At 32.6% G+C, this 20,970-nt stretch overlaps 2 protein-coding genes and 1 pseudogene across 3 annotated transcripts in view; 2 read left to right on the top strand and 1 right to left on the bottom strand.

The window, feature by feature from the left end:
* The window catches only part of LOC139525532 (protein virilizer homolog), a 64,181-nt gene that overhangs the window by 32,882 nt on the left and 10,329 nt on the right, over positions 1-20,970 (top strand). Inside the window, exons 28-34 of one of the 2 annotated variants that reach the window (XM_071320935.1) lie at positions 6,748-6,819; positions 7,860-8,020; positions 8,885-9,146; positions 10,995-11,097; positions 16,334-16,613; positions 17,219-17,280; positions 20,187-20,410. In XM_071320935.1, coding sequence (XP_071177036.1) covers positions 6,748-6,819; positions 7,860-8,020; positions 8,885-9,146; positions 10,995-11,097; positions 16,334-16,613; positions 17,219-17,280; positions 20,187-20,410 — 1,164 coding nt within the window. Of the gene's footprint in view, positions 1-6,747; positions 6,820-7,859; positions 8,021-8,884; positions 9,147-10,994; positions 11,203-16,333; positions 16,614-17,218; positions 17,281-20,186; positions 20,411-20,970 lie in introns of both variants that reach the window. The other variant, XM_071320934.1, reaches the window with a different exon arrangement.
* LOC139525533 (lachesin-like) lies at positions 891-5,453 on the bottom strand. Its single transcript, XM_071320936.1, has 7 exons — positions 5,052-5,453; positions 4,699-4,808; positions 3,860-4,118; positions 3,319-3,482; positions 2,666-2,867; positions 1,997-2,230; positions 891-1,127 (listed from the first exon to the last, which is right to left on the bottom strand). The coding sequence occupies exons 1-7, from the start codon at positions 5,110-5,112 to the stop codon at positions 991-993; spliced, it is 1,167 nt and encodes a 388-aa protein (XP_071177037.1). The 5' UTR covers positions 5,113-5,453; the 3' UTR covers positions 891-990.
* On the top strand, positions 17,843-19,716 carry LOC139522549 (tigger transposable element-derived protein 6-like; annotated as a pseudogene).

The raw sequence follows: 20,970 nt of genomic DNA, 5'->3' as shown, positions 1-20,970 counted from the left end.
TCGACACGCAATTACGACTACATCGGTTACTGTAGTTTTGTTTCTTTGTGGTTTATAGACATATCGTTTCATTAATCTGGAATGAAGGACAAAATGGCGGAACGCAGAGAATTAATACTCTAAATTTAAAATCGATGGTGATCGCTTATCTCGCGGAATAAAACTTTAATATCTATGAATTTGAGCATTTTTATACAGAATGAACATAATATCAATTTTTGATTTTTTTGCGAAGTTTCCCTTTAAGTTTTTGAGTTTTTGGTCTATTTTTTCTAATACCATATGCAATAGGTCAACTATATTTGGTGTATGGAAGTATTTTATGATCTATATGTAAGTCGAGCAGGTTTTATTTGACCTTGACCTCATTTCCACGATTCATTGCTAAGTGTTAAGTATTTGTGTGTTTGGTCTGTTTATCTTAATTTATAAGCAATACATTTGTAGGTCAACTATATTTGTTGTATGGAAGAATTGTTAGCTGTACATGTCTGCCTGGCATGGTTCATCTGACCTTGACCTCATTTTCATGGTTGATTGATCAATGATTAGTTTTCTTGGATAATGTTGAGTTTATTTAACAGTTGTAATAAAGCTTTATATTTTAATAGGGCCATCAACATAGTAACAATGATAAGTAAAGAAGGTGAGACATTTCAGTGTGTGCACTCTTGTGTCTTTCTTAAATTTTGGGCTTTTATAGATTATGTTGTCTGCTTTTTGGTTGGGTTGTCGTCTCTTTGACCCATCCCCATTTCCATTCTCAATTTTAAAAGTAGTTCTGTTTTTTTTTAAAGATTAATCAATAAGCAAGGGAGATAACTGCAAAAATAAAACATGGCTCAAACTTGATGAATATTTACATGTGTTGTAAATAAATTTCAATGTTATTATTTACAACATAGGTTTATTGCCTTATCTAAATTTTGTATTAATGCAAGTATTATGCTTGTTTTTTGCTTCAGTTTTACATGTTTATTGACAAAAATTTCATCTTTGTAAGCACTTATTGATACTGAAGCTAATGATGAGTCCAATCATAAATGTAACCATGGAAACTTGGTATGTAGATGGCGCCTTCCCTGCTATGACAGATGGACAGTAATGTCCTTGACATTCCATAGTTTCTAAAATATCAAATAAAAAGTATGCTTTAAAGTTGTATCTTAATATTTAATTTTTCTGGTAACTACATGTATTTTATCAACTTCAATCATACTTTTTGACAGTTTTTAAAGTTCTGAAAAGTGTGACAAACGAAACTCATAACTAGGGTAAGAAATATAACGGTTAAACTTTGTTCATCTTGTTAACTATTTTTGGGTTTCTGACTTCCCCCAGATCAGGCAATAAACTGGGAATTCACCTTAAACTTGTAACAATAGAAATTATTGTCAACTTTAACTATAGCCCAGAAAAGAAAATTATTTAAAAGTAAAAAAACCTCTGACTTTATCCTTCAACTATTTGGGATGTATGTGATAGACTTATTATATTGAAGATTTAATCCTGAGTTCCCAAAACAAAAGAAATATGATTTAATGGTCTATATTGTAATTTTACAGTATCTTTTAGAAAATAAATGTTTGTTATAAATGAGTGTCTATTTATTACAATGTCGATTTAAAAGATAGATATATAAAATTATAGACAACAATGCTGCACACTGAATTTGGTTTTTGTTAGAAAGAAGGAAAATTTTAAACAACTGTTTATGTAATACTTGGCATAAATAAATTAGAGCGACAAAAATATATTTTTTGGCGAATGAGGTGGAGAAAAATGAAATTGACCCAGGGGAAACCCTGATCTTTACTCTCCAAAATTCAAAGTAAAGATAAACAAGGCCCTAATAGAATACTGTCCTTTACACTATTTTCAAATTTAAGAATATGCATAATAAATATCTATGATGGACAAAACACACACACTCAACATTTCCTAGGTAATGACCAAAAGCAGAACAATGACAGCTTATGATACATAATATACATACCAAAAAGTTGAAATTGAGCTTGACCTTCTCCATATTTGTTTTTGCCTGTACAATAATAATCTCCATAATCATTTCCTTGTACATTTTTTATTTCAAGAGTGTACCATTTTTCATCAGCTTTCAATCTCTGATCATCTTGTTGTTCTAATTTGTATTTGTCATTATCCTGAATTTGTTCTTTTTCTGGTGTTGCTTTGTTTTCTTTATACCATACAACTTCTGATCTAGGATTAGCTTAGTATAAAAATATACATATATGAACCACAATAATGGCATATTATCCTTGAAATTTCCGATGACAGTAGAAAAATCAATTTAAAATAAAGGTCAATATTTATACTAGTATGTGTATAAAGTATTCTGTGATTCATTATTATTCTTGGGATACCTATTTTTGTGGAATTCATGGGTAAAGATGAACCAAGAATTTAAAGGTTCAATGAGGTCTTAATTCTAATAAACATGATATAGATTCTGCTGAGACATTCAATTTTGAAAGTATATAAAAATAAAGGAACATGTTTTGATTTGTAACAGTAGGTAAACACAGAAATTTTTTAACAGTAAGAAAAATACATAAAAGAGAACTTGAAATTAATAATTTCCCCACTATCAACATAATCGGTAGCCAAATGAATAGCTATGGTAGATTCACTTCTGAAAGCTTACCTGCTACCAAGCACTCCAACTTTGCATGAAACCTCTGATTTTGTGCCTGACCCACTCTATCCCGGACAGCTGTACAGTAAGGAGCAAACCTGACTTCAAGCTGTACTCTGTAGGATGCTGGTGGTTTAATATTATTATCAGCGATGCAAATAAACTGTCCACGATCTGTAGCCTGAATTTGGTTTATGTTGTAGGTACCACCCTAAAAGTGATTAATTATATTTATAGTTATAGTTTGATGCATAAATTCAATACTACTGAAGCAGATCTGGTAAATGTGCTAACTATTCTTTTATCCTCTTGTTTTAAATGTGTAGGGAAAGACCAGCTGGTGCTCTGGATGGGGTGCCGTCAGGAGGATTTTTTTCAGATTTATCATTTTTTTTTCATCTGTTCCACATGAAAAAATTTATTGGTACTTTTGTACACATTTGCATCCTGCGTTTTATAGTGCAGAACATTTACTTTCATCCTGTCTTGTGCCAACTTTTTTTTCCAGTACTTATAAGGCAAAGTTATGCATTTTCAAAATCTATTTCATTCTCAATTTTATTTTCAACCTACAATATGAAATAAAACAGACCTAGAATAAACTAATTTACATGGTCAATGCAGCAGACATCAGAAGCAATATATTTTTTGTTTTTCCTTACCATTTGCTGGAATCCACCATTAGGTAGTGGGAATCCATCTCCTCTTTTCCACGTAATATTGGGAGCAGGATTTCCATTAGCTTCACAGGTCAGTGTGATATTTTGATTTTCCTGGACAGTTATACTGGCAGCACTTGTGCTATCAGCTTTTATAGTAGGAGCAACTGGAAAATTTGTTAAGACAAAAATCATTGTCAATTTAAGATTTTTGTTGTTGATTTTTTTTACAATGAAATGATTAAAAAATTCTGTGCCATCTGAGCTTCAGTTTTAATGTAAATATTTCACATACAACGAAACATTTACAAAGGTTGAGGCCAAGTGTTTCCTCAAGCTTTTAAGTCAGAAAAATGCATTTGAATTGGTCTCTGCTGTCTCACTGACAATCATACATGTACCACATCTCCTTTTTTCACATTACACATGATACATGTAACTGACAAAAAAAATATAATTGTTTATTTTAACAAAGTTTACATGTGTGGGTTAAAAGGATGTCAATCTATGTCATGGTAAACTTTAATCACCTGTTACAACTTACTTTGCACAGTTAAACTCCCAGACTCCCGAGGCCATTCTGTGTAATTCTGATTTGGAAGATAAATCTGACATGTATAATTCCCTTCATCTGTCTCCGTTAATGATCTTACTATCAGTTGGTATATGTCGCTATCGTTTGATCTGTATTTCACTACATCATATTTCCTTTGTCCTTCAACAACTTCATCAATAAGAACAGTTTCATCTGAGGAAATGTGTTTAGGAAGTCCAGATGGTGTGGTCAGTTTAATCCATTGTACCTGTTTAAACATAAGATACTGTTTATTAGAATGGATAAAAGTATTATATCTGTATCAAAATAATTCAAAAGTTTTAAATTAAATGATGAATCTCTCCTCTCCAACCACAATGTTTGGGCCGGACTGAATATGCAATGTTTGGGCCGGACTGAATATGCAATGTTTGGGCCCGACTGAATATGCAATGTTTGGGCCCGACTGAATATGCAATGTTTGGTAAAGTTCAAATTGGTTTGTTTTTTTCAATTAGTGCTATTTTCATTTTAAACAGACAAATAACATGTACATGTACTAGAAAAAGATATTGAACTGGCCTAGCTAGCTAAATTTTTAGTATTCTTAATAGTAAATTTTATAGTCCTTGACCATCAATCATATCTACCATGACTATTTTTATGTCCCCTGCATAACGCATTTCGGGAAACATCTGTCCGTGTATCCATCAGTCCAATCTTGTAAGTGCTCTCACACCTACAATTCTTGCCAAATTTCTATAAAACTTATACTATAGGTATAGAAACCCCATGTTTATTTTTGGATAAGTTTTGCAATCTTACTAGGAGATTATATGTAGATGTACCTGTGCTGGAGACTGTAAATTTATAATAGAACAATTCAGATATGCTGTTTGACCTTGTTTTTTAACCTCTGGTAAAATATCATCCACTATTTCTGGTCTTGCAGCAAAAACTGTAGAAAAAAAAATGAGATTTTTAATTAAATACATTAAGAACATGTATAAGTATGACAAGGCCATCTCTCCATACAACTTGTTAAAGAATTGGGGACTAATACATGAATATTTTATTTGTCCAAGTACTATCACATATGGGTGTGACTTTGGATGAGAGATCTCATCTATGTTATGTTTTAATTTGGACACTTTGGTTTTGCCACGCTGTTTCAGGAAAAAAAGTAATTGAAAATACTCACCTGAGCAAAATATTGACGAAAGAACCACTGCAGATAACACATTTCTCATTCTGATTAACATTTCGGGCTAATTGAATTCAGTAAAATTTTGGTTTCAACTTATTTCTTTTTTCGTGCCACTGCTACAGGTAAACACTCTCTGGTTCAATTTGTCGCTTATTTGGTCATGTGATCTACACAGGTAATCAGGTAAATGATTGATTTATGTATCATCACCAATACAACAAGCCTCTTTTAAATGTTGTAAAACCTGAATGTATCAGAGCACTATTGCTACGTCAAAAGCAAAAATGTCTCTGATCAAAACTATGTATTTTTTTTAAATAATACAAGTTTTTTTACATCCTTCAAACAGGACATGTTATTTCCTCCCTAATTACGATTTATTCTACATATTAAATCAACAAAAAACAAATGTGTCTTCCTTTTTTTCTAAATTTACCTTGGATTGTCTTTCCCCTTTTCCTGTTTTAATATATGAAATTTTTTTCAATTTATTGTTAAAGATATAATCAGTAATATAGATTAGACCGTGGGTTTTCCAGTTTGAATTGTTTTACACTAGTCATTTTGGCGTCCTTTATAGCTTTCTGTTCTGTGTGAGCCAAGGCTCCATGTTGAAGGTTGTACTTTGACCTATAACTTTTTACTTTCTATACATTGTGGCTTGGAAGGAGAGTTGTCTGATTGGCACTCATACCACATCTTCTTATTTATAAAGATAGGGAAAACAAAGTTTTTGCATTTTTCAAATCAGGCCTAATGCGTGTTTTGTGCCAACTATAAATTTATTGACAAAAATATGACATAAGCGAAAATCGCATAGTCAGGATCTGTAGTACATCTTTTATCTATTAACTGGTTCCAAGTTATCCGCCAGGCTTAAATAATACATAGAATCAGATGAAGGAATTAAAACAATTTTGAAAACAAAAAATTCAAAAAAAAAGAGCAATTGAAAATGAAAGAAGCCATGATTAATGAAGAATATGAAGAAAAAAACCGAACATTACAGATAGATAATATAAAGCAGAATTTTGAAATATAGAACTGAAAATACAACCAAAACTTTGTACACCAGGATAGAGTCTGTATGGAATGTTTGTTATATTTCTTTTTATTTTAAGTGGTGCTTGTTTGATAAAGTGATGCAAGTTATTTGGCTCCATGGCTCTCCATACATTTGGAGGTCAACTTTTATTGACATTTATTTTGAAGTGTATTCTCAGTTCTAATGTTCTTCAAAAATACAATTTGGATGAAATTGGTTTTGTGGAGGGATGAGGGGGAATAGGACCTTTATCAGAACTCCGGGATCAGATGTTTTTAAGCTCGAGATTTCGGGATTTACCCCTTTGAGATCCGGGAATATTTTTTTTCAACTTTCGGGATACGGGATTTAACTTTATTTAAATTCGGGACATCGGGATTTCGTGTTTTTAAGCCCGGGATTTCAGGATCAGGACCCTCCTACCCCCCCCCCCCCCTTCCCTCAGGGATAGACTTCCCTTCAATGTAGGACAAACAAAGTTCATTTGGTCTCGTTTGAATAGTTGTCTCATTGGCAATCACACCGCATCTTCTTTTTATATTGTTAGTTGTGGTTAAAAGGTTGTTGTTTTGAACACAGTTTGAAATTAATAGTTATTTTCCTTTCTTTATTTTTAATTGTTTAAGCTAAAATTTAATTTTTCAGTCAATAATCCAAAGTTTATGTGATGTTGAAGTTTCCATGTTGACAGGAAGTAGTGAATTCACCGACAAACAGGTGAGTAAACTTAATGTAATAGGTCATAACCTGCTAGTGAAATTTTTTAACACTAGCAAAATTAGTATACTGTAATATTATTATATTGTTGGATACCAATTTTCGTGGGTAAAGGTGAGCCAAGAAATCAAATGTTAAGCGAATAACAAATTCTCTATAGGCTTTGTATACAGAGATTGGCAAAACCTTGAAATCAAATATCCACGAAAATGCTGGTTTTCCTCAATCCACGAAAATTGAGACCCACAAAAATAAATGAATCCACAGCAGTAGAACTTACTGTTCAGTTGTAAAAGTCGTATGATTGCTAGCCATATAATTCTTATGGAAAATGCTACACGATTTCTGCAGAGTAAAGAAGCTTATTAAAGTAATGGTAAAATTTGTTGGTTTATTTAAAACTGTTACAGAGTAATAAATTCACAATTGTACAATCAAGATATTGAATAGGCGTTAGTTCAATGAAAATTATGTGCTTGTTATCAATATTGAATCGACTAGAAAGAAAGAAATTCACAAATGGACAGAGACAAAGACACTTAAAGGAACATTGAAGGATAAAAACTCACACCTTACAAAAGCTGAAGACTTATGTCCAGGTATTATCCAAACAGTGCAAGATATCTTAAAATTATAGTAAATGTTTTGATTGGATATCTGATCAACACACAAAAATCTATCAAACAATATCAGACATAAAATGTATTATTTAAGGAATGACTGTAATATTTTTTCTGTCTATGAAGAAATAACATCAAAAATGTGGTGCAAGTGTGCACCACATTTTTTATGCTATTTCGAATAGACAGAAAAATATTACAGTTATTTCTTATAATTTAATTCTAAATTCCATTTTAAATCAGAATAAATCATGAAAAAAAGTTGATGACGTGACGGTCACAAGACATGACTAAATTATGTCTATGGGCTGATAAACAAAACTATGTCAGCCAATCATAAGACGCGTTACATCCAAAATTAAATTATTGCAAGTTAAGATAAATTAGATAAAAATCCATTTGCATTATGTTTCTTTGCAGATTGCTTATTCCCTGCCACAGCCTAGTGATATGGTAATGATAACAACAGCTTTACTTGACCACATGGGAAGTGCTGATCACAATTACGCCTCAATCCTACCGTGTGTTAAGACCCTCGTCATGTTAACAGATCATGATTATGGATTTTACTTCTTAAAAAAGTAAGTATGGGATGTATAAAAATTGGCTCTCTAAATGTAGGATGTATAAGGACTTGCTGTAAATGTATGATGACCAAGAATCACCTCTTAATAAAGGATGTACAAGTATTTGCTTTAAATGGAGGATGTATAAGAATTTTCCATAAATGTAGGATGTAAAAGAATTTGCTCTAAAGATTTGATTTACATGAATTTGCTCTAACTGTAAGATGAACAAGTATTTTCTATAAATGTCTAAATTTAAGATGTACCAGTATTTGCTCTTAATGTAGGATGTACAAGTGTATGCTCTAAATGTAGGCTGTATAAAAAATGGGCGAAAGATACCAGAGGGACAGTCAAACTCATAGATCGAAAATAAACTGACAATGCCATGGCTAAAAAATAAAGACAGACAGAAAAATAATAGTACACAAGACACAACATAGAAAACTAAAGACTAAGCAACACAAACCCCACCAAATATTGGGGGTGATCTCAGGTGCTAGGGAAGGGTAAACAGATCTTGCTCCAGATGTGGCAATCATTGTGTTGCTTGTGTTATTACAAACCTGGTTAATAGTCTAATTCCCTATGTTACATTCGTGAAAAGGGAACAGGATTGTATTTATGACATAAGGCTAACAATTTTCCTTAAATGTAGGATGTACAAGAATTTGATCTAAATTTATGTTGTGCAATTTTTTGCTCCAAATGTAGGATGTGCACGAATATGCTTTGCATTCAAGATGATAAAGAGTTTGCTCTAAATGATGGTTGTACACAATTTGCTCCAAATTTAGTTTAATTCCAGCAGTACCATTATAAATAAAGCAATGACCGCAGCATACATCATTCAGTATATATTTATTGTGTATTTATCAGGGTTTTAGAACAGAAGACCACTGCTTTAGGACGTCTAATGGTTAGAATTAATACAACATTCAGTAAAGACAGTTCTGATTGTTTATTAACTTTATCCACATTACTGGAATTCTTACGTCTGCTTGTCTCTGTGGAGAGTCCCATGGCAGGAATAACTGTGACAAGAACTTATACATTATCTCAGAAAGAACTTCACCAAGTGTTGTCGTGGAATCCAAGCATGGAAAATCATCCGTTATTAGATTTGGAAAAACTATTAGAGGTAGAGTACACAATGTGTTAAAGTACTGGAGGTAAAGTACACAATGTGTTAAAGTACTGGAGGTAAAGTACTCAATGTGTAAAATAACTAGAGGTAAAGTACACAATGTGTTAAAGTACTAGAGGTAAAGTACACAATGTGTAAAATAACTAGAGGTAAAGTACACAATGTGTTAAAGTACTAGAGGTAAAGTACACAATGTGTAAAATAACTAGAGGTAGAGTACACAATGTGTTAAAGTACTGGAGGTAAAGTACACAATGTGTAAAATAACTAGAGGTAGAGTACACAATGTGTTAAAGTACTGGAGGTAAAGTACACAATGTGTAAAATAACTAGAGGTAAAGTACACAATGTGTTAAAGTACTGGAGGTAAAGTACTCAATGTGTAAAATAACTAGAGGTAAAGTACACAATGTGTTAAAGTACTAGAGGTAAAGTACACAATGTGTAAAATAACTAGAGGTAGAGTACACAATGTGTTAAAGTACTGGAGGTAAAGTACACAATGTGTAAAACTCCTAGAGGTAAAGTACACAATCTGTAGAATAACTAGAGGTAAAGTACACAATGTGTTAAAGTACTGGAGGTAAAGTACTCAATGTGTAAAATAACTAGAGGTAAAGTACACAATGTGTTAAAGTACTGGAGATAAAGTACTCAATGTGTAAAATAACTAGAGGTAAAGTACACAATGTGTAAAATAACTAGAGGTAAAGTACACAATGTGTTAAAGTACTGGAGGTAAAGTACTCAATGTGTAAAATAACTAGAGGTAAAGTACACAATGTGTTAAAGTACTAGAGGTAAAGTACACAATGTGTAAAATAACTAGAGGTAAAGTACACAATGTGTTAAAGTACTGGAGGTAAAGTACTCAATGTGTAAAATAACTAGAGGTAAAGTACACAATGTGTTAAAGTACTGGAGATAAAGTACTCAATGTGTAAAATAACTAGAGGTAAAGTACACAATGTGTTAAAGTACTAGAGGTAAAGTACACAATGTGTAAAATAACTAGAGGTAAAGTACACAATGTGTTAAAGTACTAGAGGTAAAGTACACAATGTGTAAAATAACTAGAGGTAAAGTGCACAATGTGTTAAAGTACTGGAGGTAAAGTACTCAATGTGTAAAATAACTAGAGGTAAAGTACACAATGTGTAAAATAACTAGAGGTAAAGTACATAATGTGTAAAGATACTAGAGGTAAATAGCCAATACACAATGTGTAAAGGTACTAGAGGTAAATAGCCAATACACAATGTGTAAAAGCAAAAGAGGGAAAGAACACAATGTGTAAAACTACTACAGGGAAAGTACACAATGTGTGAAAGTAGTAGACAATGTGTAAAACTAAAAGGTATTCTTTCAACACTTGAAGGTTACTTATATTAATCATTGATCATTTTGAAAATACCATAAATTTCATATTTCAAAATGCATGTTGTGTATATACAAGATGTATTAACTAATTTTAAATACAAAATTTAATCTGTTATGGCATTATATAACATTAATAGGATTATACTTCTTTCATATATATTTTTCATATTTTCGCTTTCATAGGAAAACTGTTCACCTTCTCTTGGTTCATTTCTATATAAGTAAGAGAAATTGAATAAGATTTGCTTTTCTGTTACAATCTTCTTTAAAGAGAGACCGGAATCCTAAATCATTTCTTTTTATTATGGCCTTGTTGAAATCAAGGTTGAGAAATTGAAAGAAATTGATTTTCTTATACATTGAACACATAAATATCTATAACTTTAAAATTTGTTAATTTTAGAAAATAAATCATAATCATAACTAAAAGAAAAGAATTAAAATTTTAAATTATTTGTGTAGGAGTTTGCTAAGGAGGATGAGGCAATGAAGAGTTTACTGGACAGTATGACAGCCTTAATGAAGATGCTACGAGAACCTGAAACAGTACAGGATAAGAAAACAAGTAATCCCACAATATCCATTTATGTGACTCATCCAGCCAAAACTGCCCAAACTGGGCAAAAGTTTTATTTTGAGAAAAAGGAGAATGAAAAGGAAGCAGACTCAGGTATTAATCAGTGTAGTCTGTAACAACTTTATTTAACTTGCTTAGGCCAAAAAAAAAATAATACTAGTGTTTCCTCTGACCCTACCTACCCTAAGCTTTATATGCCATTTTGGATTAAGCACTGTTAAAGTCAGATGGATTTCCTAATGGTAATCAGCTAAAAAATGTTTGTTAAATAAAATAATATTGCCTACCTACCTACTTACCTTCCCTATTTCATTTTCAGCACGTTAGCGGAAACACATGTATTATTTGTTTGGCCTTATTTTAAACACTGAATTTATTGGGCTTAACAAATTCTGTGCTTTCTTTGTTTCCTACCCAGTTTGCTTTTTTTCTATTTATTCTAACTGATAATGATTATACATGTACTTCATTTGATTTCTCAAAAGAATATATTTGGCTGGATGTGTCACAAGTTTAGAAGTAGTAATCATTTATTTTTTTAACATTTGCATGTTTTTTGTATAAATATATATATTTACATACATATTCATTTATATATACATACATTTTCATATAGTTCACCATCATATTGATAGATACTTCCCCAAAAAATGTTCACCCTTTGACTTCAATAGAATTATGGATATTTTCAGAAGTTTAAATGTTTTTCTTACGTCAAAGGCCCAAATCCTTATATTAAAGCTGCATCCTTTTGTTTTTATACGACCGCAAAAATTTTAATTTTTTGGTCGTATATTGCTATCACGTTGGCGTCGTCGTCTGCATTGTCGTCGTCGTCGTCCGAATACTTTTAGTTTTCGCACTCTAACTTTAGTAAAAGTGATTAGAAATCAATGAAATTTTAACACAAGGTTTATGACCACAAAAGGAAGGTTGGGATTGATTTTGGGAGTTTTGGTCCCAACATTTTAGGAATTAGGGGCCAAAAAGGGCCCAAATAAGCATTTTCTTGGTTTTCGCACTATAACTTTAGTTTAAGTTAATAGAAATCTATGAAATTTTGACACAAGGTTTATGACCACAAAAGGAAGGTTGGGATTGATTTTGGGAGTTTTGGTTCCAACAGTTTAGGAATTAAGGGCCAAAAAAGGGCCCAAATAAGCATTATTCTTGGTTTTCGCACAATAACTTTAGTATAAGTAAATAGAAATCAATGAAATTTTAACACAAGGTTTATGACCACAAAAGGAAGGTTGGGATTGATTTTTGGAGTTAAGGTCACAACAGTTTATGAATTAGGGGCCAAAAAGGGGCCCAAATAAGCATTATTTTTGGTTTTTGCACCATAACTTTAGTATAAGTAAATAGAAATCTATGAAATTTAAACACAAGGTTTATGACCATAAAAGGAAGGTTGGGTTTGATTTTGGGAGTTTTGGTCCTAACAGTTTAGGAATAAGGGGCCCAAAGGGTCCAAAATTGCACTTTGTGTGATTTCATCAAAAATTGAATAATTGGGGTTCTTTGATATGCCGAATCTAACTATGTATGTAGATTCTTAATTTTTGGTCCCGTTTTCAAATTGGTCTACATTAAGGTCCAAAGGGTCCAAAATTAAACTTAGTTTGATTTTAACAAAAATTGAATCCTTGGGGTTCTTTGATATGCTGAATTTAAAAATGTACTTAGATTTTTAATTATTGGCCTAGTTTTCAAGTTGGTCCAAATGGGGGTCCAAAATTAAACTTTGCTTGATTTCATCAAAAAATGAATAAATGGGTTCTTTGATATGCCAAATCTAACTGTGTATGTAGATTCTTAATTTTTGGTCCAGTTTTCAAATTGGTCTACATTAAGGTCCAAAGGGTCCAAAATTAAACTAAGTTTGATTTTAACAAAAATTAAATTCTTGGGCTTATTTGATATGCTTTATCTAAATATGTACTTTGATTTTTGATTATGGGCCCAGTTTTCAAGTTGGTCCAAATCAGGATTCCATATCAAGTATTGTGCAATAGCAAGAAATGTTCAATTGCACAGTATTGCACAATAGCAAGAAATATCTTATTGCACAATATTGTGCAATAGCAATTAATTTTCAATTGGAGTTATCTTTCTTTGTATAGAATAGTAGTTGATAATATATGTTGGAAATTTACCAGACATGACTATGATGTCATTTTCTATTTTTATTTGCCAATAACTTTATGTAAATAACTTCATTGGAAATTTGCCAATATAAAATGTTGCTGATGAATCTTTTTTTCCTTATCTTATCTAAAATGTTTTTAGATAATGTATGTTGGACATTTGCCAGACATGACTATGATGTCATTTTCTATTTTTATTTGCCAATAACTTTATGTAAATAACTTCATTGGAAATTTGCCAATATAAAATGTTGCTGATGAAGTTTTTTTTATTGTTTTATACAATAAACAATGTATATTCACTTTTACTACCAACCAATCTTTACCATTCAGTGATAACAAGCAATTTATTTTTTCATTTTAATATTTTATGATGTATTTAAAAGAGTAGTTATTGTTGCAAACTCCATTAGAAATTTGAATTGATATCAGTTTTGGAAAAAGGGAAACGGGGATGTGAAAAAAGGGGGGGGTTTAAATTTTTCTCATTTCAGATTTCATAAATAAAAAGAAAATTTCTTCAAACATTTTTTTGAGAGGATTAATATTCAACAGCATAGTGAATTGCTCAAAGGCAAAAAAAAACTTTTAAGTTCATTAGACCACATTCATTCTGTGTCAGAAACCTATGCTGTGTCAACTATTTAATTTTAGATTTAAAAAGTTTGAAGAAATCTTTAATTGATTTGTAAAATCTTGACATTTGTTTTGTGTAAAAAAAAAACATATAATGTCAAAAATTTGATCACAATCCAAATTCAGAGCTGTATCACGCTTGAATGTTTTGTCCATACTTGCCCCAACTGTTCAGGGTTCGACCTCTGCGGTCGTATAAAGCTGCGCCCTGCGGAGCACCTGGTTTATTATTCTTTTTCTATATTGAAGCTTACATTTTAATGTTTAAACTGCATAGTCAGAATTGATGTTTGTCCACTTAAACACCTTGCCCTAACTACCCATCCAAAAAATGTTTGGACTTGTTAAAATTAAATCTCTAGTACAGTGGCAGATAGACCACAAAAGACTGTTAAAGGTAGGATTTCTATTTCTTATTTGGTAAATATGTTTATGAAATTGTAAAATATAAATACACATATCACTATTTTTGTCTGTGATATGTAACATTTTCCATGACCTCTTGTCTAGTTTAATTGAAAAATCCTGAGAATACAAGGAAAATGATAATAAAATCTGAATGGAAAGAAATATACAGAAAGAATGAAAGAATGAAAGAAAAAAGGTGTTTGCTATATTGGACACTTTTGTACCTAAATATAACTATGCCTGGAACAAAAGAATACTACTATTTATGTATATATTTCATAATGTATGATGGTCTTAAGTTTTCATCTGATGTCCTTGGACTCATTTTCATGGTTGAGTCACTGCTTAAAAAACTATAATTTTTTGTCTCGCTTGATGGAGTCATAAAGCAAGACATAGGTATGCTGTTGACGGCGGCGGCTGGGTCAACAATATATTAGTTTGTGATTAGGTCTAGTTTATGGTGAACCACTAGTGGTAGCTCAAAGGTGTTTTGTATGCAGTTGTATTAGCATTGGCACATCTCATTACCATGGAAATAATTTGGCACCGCCCCCTCAGTAATGGTCTATTGACTTTGAAACTTTTGCTTAGTTATCATGTATTAGTTTGTGTTTAGGTCAGTTTATGGGGAACCACTAGTGGTAAGTTAATGATAATTGGTATGCAGTTGTATAAGTATTGGCATATCTCATTTCCATGGAGATTATTTGGCACCACCCCTAAGTCATGGTCTATTGACTTTGAAATTTTTGCTTAGTTTTCATGTAATAGTTTATGATTAGGTCAGTTTATGGGGAACCACTAGTGGTAAGTTTATGATAATTGGTATGTAGTTGTATAAACATTGCCATATCTCATTTCCATGGAGATTTGTTGGCTCTGCCCCCTCAGTCAAGATCTATTGACTGAAACATTTGCTTAGTTTTCATGTATTAGTTTGTGATTAGGTTGGTTTATGGATAACCAGTAGTGGTAGACCATCAATGGTATTTGGAATGCAGTTGAATAAGCATCAGCATATCTCATAACCATGGAGATTATTTGACCACGCCCCCTCAGTTATGGTCTATTGACTTTGAAACTTTTGCTTAGTTTACATGTATTAGTTTGTGATTAGGTTTGTTTAAAGGAAACTACTCAAGTCAATGGTATTTGGTATACAGTTGTATTAGCATTGACACATCTCATTTCTTTGGAGTTTGTTTAGCCATGTATTTCCAGTCATGGTTCATTGACTATAAATATTTGCACAACTTGCATGTTAAAGTGTTGATATTTTAATTTCATCATTTGCCTTATCAAAATTACAAAAAAGTGAGACATATCTCTGTGATAACAGTTTATTTATCAATTAAAATGAGTAGTAGACCAACAATATGTGTAATACATAATCTTCATGAAGTATACATATCCATCAGATAGGGTTGATCTGGTTTGATCCAATTTCATAGTTCAGTGATCAATGTCAATATTTATAAAAAAGGTATATAATAATGTTAGGTGCACATAGCATGTGGCAAGGTTTATCTGACCTTGATCTTATGTTCTTTTCACATAAATTAGATGCTTTCATAAATGGGTCATAATGTTGTAAACAAAATATTTTGAAATGACCCATTTCTTTTGTTGCATGATTGTGTTTCAACAAAATGCCACTCCTGTAATTTCTATTTATAATTCTATCCTTTTGTTCTTTGTAGTACTCTCTTTGATGGTCAATCACGATACTAGAAATTAGATATGGTTGGTTTGCAGCTTGAAAGTAAAACGTTGTATTGTTGAGTTCTTAGCGTTAGACACTAATATCCTACCAATTGCTTGTATCTCAAAAACAAACACTCTGGTCAATCATTATTTTTCCATAATTTTATTGTGTCATTCATTATTTATAGGAAAAAAAACGTCATTCATGGAAAATTGTTATTTTCAATTTTAGCAGTAATATCTTTGATGAAATAACATAGTACATGCCAAGTCATTTAACAAAAATTCTAGACTGACAATTTAATTAAAATTTTCATTAACAGTTCCAGAACCTGCTAATATTGAACCAGAGTCATTATCTAACTTATTTGTGATGAGGTCTGTATATGAGATAAGTAATATGGAGGATGAACGACTTAATGAGGCCTATTGGCTGTCGAATCCTATCACAGATGAGGCAGATGTAGAACCAGACCTGATTAGAATGGACATGGAGGAGATCTGCAGTAAATACTGTCCTGATTATAACTTGGAAGAAGAACTAAAAAAGACAACTGTGTCATCAAATGAGGAAGTAACTAAACCAAGGAGGTTAAGACATGGGTAGGAAAGTTTTCTATGTTTGTAATTTACAGCCGATTGCATTGAGTGTGTAGGCAAAGGTAATATCTTTGGTTAGCTTGATTGCTAGCTGAACTGTGAAGTCATTATTAGGTAAGGTATACTACCCTCCTTTTGAAGTAGCCTTGTTCTACAGACAGATAGATTGGTTATTTGTCTACTATTAAAGGAGAGTAGTTTACATAACCTAGTAATGACTTCAGCTAGCAAGGAAGCTAACCAAAGATATTACCTTTGCCTACACACTCAATGCAATCGGCTGTAACACTGACCAAAAGAGCTCATTCTGTATTTTGATATTTTGTAATGAATATTTTCCTTCAAATTATTTTCCACTTTGTAGATGTGTTGAATGATTTACCTCATTTATTTATACTTTTAAACTATTGAAACAGTAGGTATTTTAGCTTTGTTCACTTAGTCCTTAGTCCTAGCCATACAATACTTCAGAATTAATATAATGAGATGTAGCAATTATCGCCAATTAGACAAGTATCCACTAACTCCCTTAGTATCCACTAAGACATGAAGTTCAAAACTCTAGATGTAAGTTGTAAATATAAACATCTTTAATTTATCTTTTGCAGAGATAGAAGAAAATCACAAGAAATCAATCTATATAGAGGCAAAGGACTAAAAAGACCTTTTGGTTAGTATCAACTTTTTATCTACTACTGATTAATGTTCAACAGCGAGGTATAGTCATACGCTGCATTACTCCTCTTATAAAAAAAGTCATATCAAAAACGTTTTGGGAAATACTTTCTTTCGGCCTCAATTCTACGAATTTTAGATGTAAAAAATTAAGTCTTTCTTGGATGTTATATTGGCCTTTCATATTTCTGCAAATAAAAGTAAAAAATATTTTGCAATTATCTCCCTTTGTTGGTGTGTTAAGAATTAAGATTAAAATATCTGGCGTCTGGCGTATATACTAAATTTAGTCCTGGTATCTATGATGAGTTTATTTACAACCACTGGGTCGATGCCACTGCTGGTGGAGATGTATTTCCCAGACGGTATCACAAGCCCAGTAGTCAGCATTTTTTGTGCTGACATGAATTGTCATTGATATGGTTATACAGTGAAACTTCTCTAAACCGGTCCCTCTTAATACCGGTTCTCCCTTCATACTGGCCAAAATAACAAGTCCCGACCGGCGTGTATGTAAATAAACGGTCAGGTAAGCTTATAAAACCAGCCACCCCTTTAAACCGGATACCGGCCGATATTTGTGTATTTGTGTAATCAAAATCAATAAAATATCACCTCATAAAACCGGCCTTGTCATTTGTAATCATTAGTCCATATAGAATACTGTTATATAAACAAACAAGTTAATCCGGTCAATTAGACACTTGCATGGCCACTGAGTAGTGTTTACCTGTCAATGTCAAATCAATACCCGAATAAATTATCGGTTGAGAGATTACGATCTTCACCCACGCTAATCAATGATGATAATTAATTTTCATTAAATGTTTTAGCTTGGCTACTTTATTTGATCATTTAAAAAAAAAAAATTTTAGGCAAATTACAGAAATTAATCACTTTGATCTTTCAAAATAAATCGTAAATAGATATCGTCGGGATAATCTATTGATGTTTAATTTAAACTAATGATACACGCTTTTAATGAAATAAAAAGGGTAGTTACTGCAATAATTTATCAATAATGTCTTGTCCAGTGAAACGTCAACGTGTAGAGTTATCACTTAGTGATAAAGTGAAATTGATAAAAGATCATGACTCAGTACCTAAGCCATCACAGAGAGAGCTTGCCGAAAAGTATAAAGTAGGCAAGTCGACAGTCGGCGATATTCTACGCAAGAAAGATACTTATCTGCAACAGTTTGAGCTTAATGCCAATTCTTCAAAGCAAAGATTTAACACCAACTGCAAATTCTTTGATATCAACGACATTGTATGGAAATGGTTCAATACTGCCCGTGCAAAAGGCATACCCATTTCCGGACCAATAATCCAAGAAAAGGCACTTCAGATTGCAGATGAACTCACCATTCCAGACTTCAAAGCTTCAAATGGATGGTTAGATAGATGGAAGTCCCGCTACTCTGTACACGCATTTAAAGTAAATGGAGAGAGTGCCAGCGTAGACACAACAACAGTAGAAGAATACCGCACCAGGTTACCAGACATCACAAAAGGCTACACACAAGCAGACATCTTCAACTGTGATGAGACGGGGTTATTTTATCGGGCCTTACCAGATAAAACACTCAGCATAAAAGATCAATCTTGCAAAGGTGGAAAAAATGCAAAAGAGAGGCTCACTGTCATGTTCGCCTGCAGCTCCACTGGTGAAAAGTTGAAACCACTTGTCATAGGAAGTCGTACTACCCACGCTGCTTCAAGAACGTCAACAAAGGAAACCTACCAGTCACCTACTACTCTAACAAGAAAGCCTGGATGACAACTAATGCCTTCATCGACTGGTTACGCACCGTCAACACAACTATGAGATTGCAGCGCCGACACATACTCATGTTCCTGGATAACGCATCTTCCCACTCAAAAGAATTGAATTTAAGCAATCTGACACTTAAGTTCCTACCAGCAAACACAACATCAGTACTTCAACCACTAGACCAGGGCATCATTAGAGCTTTTAAAGCACTCTACCGCAAATTGATGATTTCATCCTTACTTACGAAGATAGACCAGACACAGTCAGCTTCTGAACTCTGCAGAGAGATCAATGTTCAGGGCGCCATCTACTGGGTAACAAGAGCATGGAACAACACAAAAGAATGTACAATTCAGAAGTGCTTTCGAGTAGCAGGCTTTCCATCTTCTGACCCAGACACAGTTGATAGCACCGCAGATGACATAGCAGGTCAAAGTGAACAAGAACCAGAACAGAAAATGACACTTGAAGAAAACCTTAGCTGAAATCAGAAGAATTCATGCCAGTACATCAGCAACATCAATCCTATCAACAACACAGGCAATGATCACAGATTTAGAAGCCCTTATAGTGAAAAAGAAGTGCCAAAAGAAGCAATGTGCCATTGACAGTTTTCTTGTGTAATGTTTGTGAATGTAACTGTAACATTTAGTGCTCACACTTTTTTTTTTGAAATACTAAGGCTTTTCTACCTCAGGCATAGATTACCTTAGTGATATTTGGCAAAATTTTTAGGAATTTTGGTCCTCAATGCTCTTCAGCTTCGTACTTTATTTGGCATTTTTTAACTTTTTGGGATTTAGGCGTCACTGATGAGTCTTTTGTAGACGAAACGTGCGTCTGGCGTATATACTAAATTTAGTCCTGGTATCTATGATGAGTTTATATTAACAAGTATATATATTTGCCCTGTCATTCAGCTCCCTAAAATTTCATAAATAGTTAGAAAAAAAACAAAATTGATTTACAGTACACGACAGATTTGAAATTTTTTAGGTCAATAAGATTAACAGATGCAAATATGATGTTTTAAAAGATTTTTTAAAACTATGATTCAAGATTATTTTTCTACGCATTTCAATTTTAAAAAGTAGATGTACATTATTTAAAGCTGTATATATTTTTAGTGGCACCGATGAGAGGACGTGGCATAACCAGAGGCCTACTGAACAATAGTGGTAGATCTGATAACTTCCGATGTCGACCACCTAATACTAGTAGACCACCATCAATGCATGTTGACGATTTTATGAAATTGGAGAAAGGTGGCAATTATGAAGGTGGGGCTGGAGGCGGTCCTCAACCTGGTCAACCACGACAAGAGGATTTCAATCGTAGAATGGATTTCAAGGTAATTATTATATAGTTATTTTCAACCAAATCACAAGAACTTTTCTGGTAGAAAGCTTTGAACAATTTTCATGTAATTTTGTTGACTGGTTTGTATCTATTAGAATAACATCCCTCAAGTTATTTTTATAAATTTCTGATGAGACATTAAGGAGTTCTAAAACTTTAAAAAGTGATAGGCATAACATACCACCATGGAGCAGCTCCTGATTTCTTATTGGTTTTGTTTTAGAATGTTTCACATAGGTAATAACATAGTCTTAGTATAACCAAAATATCAGGATTTCTCTTGTAGAATGTAATTAAATGGTTACAACAGTAGGGACCATCCCAAGTAAAATGATACTGTTTACCATATTTTAGCATTTATCAGAATTTTTTGGGATCGTATAATGGTATGATGTCATTGTTGTCTTCGTCTTCTGCATTGTCCGATGACACAACGATGTCCAGACAATAACTTAAGTTTAAGCTAATAGATCTCTATGAAATTGTTTAAGAAGGTTCAATACCACAAAAGGAAGGTTGGGATTGATTTTGGGGATGATGGTCCCAACCGTT

Source organism: Mytilus edulis, chromosome 5 (assembly GCF_963676685.1).
Source record: "Mytilus edulis chromosome 5, xbMytEdul2.2, whole genome shotgun sequence".
Taxonomy (NCBI): Eukaryota; Metazoa; Mollusca; class Bivalvia; order Mytilida; family Mytilidae; genus Mytilus; species Mytilus edulis.
Note: the sequence above shows the minus strand (reverse complement) of the source record. Positions and strands in the feature narration are given on the sequence as shown.

What these genes read in the sequence shown, in the direction of transcription:
- LOC139525533 (XM_071320936.1), bottom strand. Translation starts at nt 5,112, where the DNA reads ATGTTAATCAGAATGAGAAATGTGTTATCTGCAGTGGTTCTTTCGTCA. An exon ending in ATGGTGGATTCCAGCAAATG is followed by an intron (nt 2,868 to 3,318) that starts GTAAGGAAAAAC and finishes AATCACTTTTAG; the next exon opens with GGTGGTACCTACAACATAAA. An exon ending in GTTGGAGTGCTTGGTAGCAG is followed by an intron (nt 2,231 to 2,665) that starts GTAAGCTTTCAG and finishes TTTTATACTAAG; the next exon opens with CTAATCCTAGATCAGAAGTT.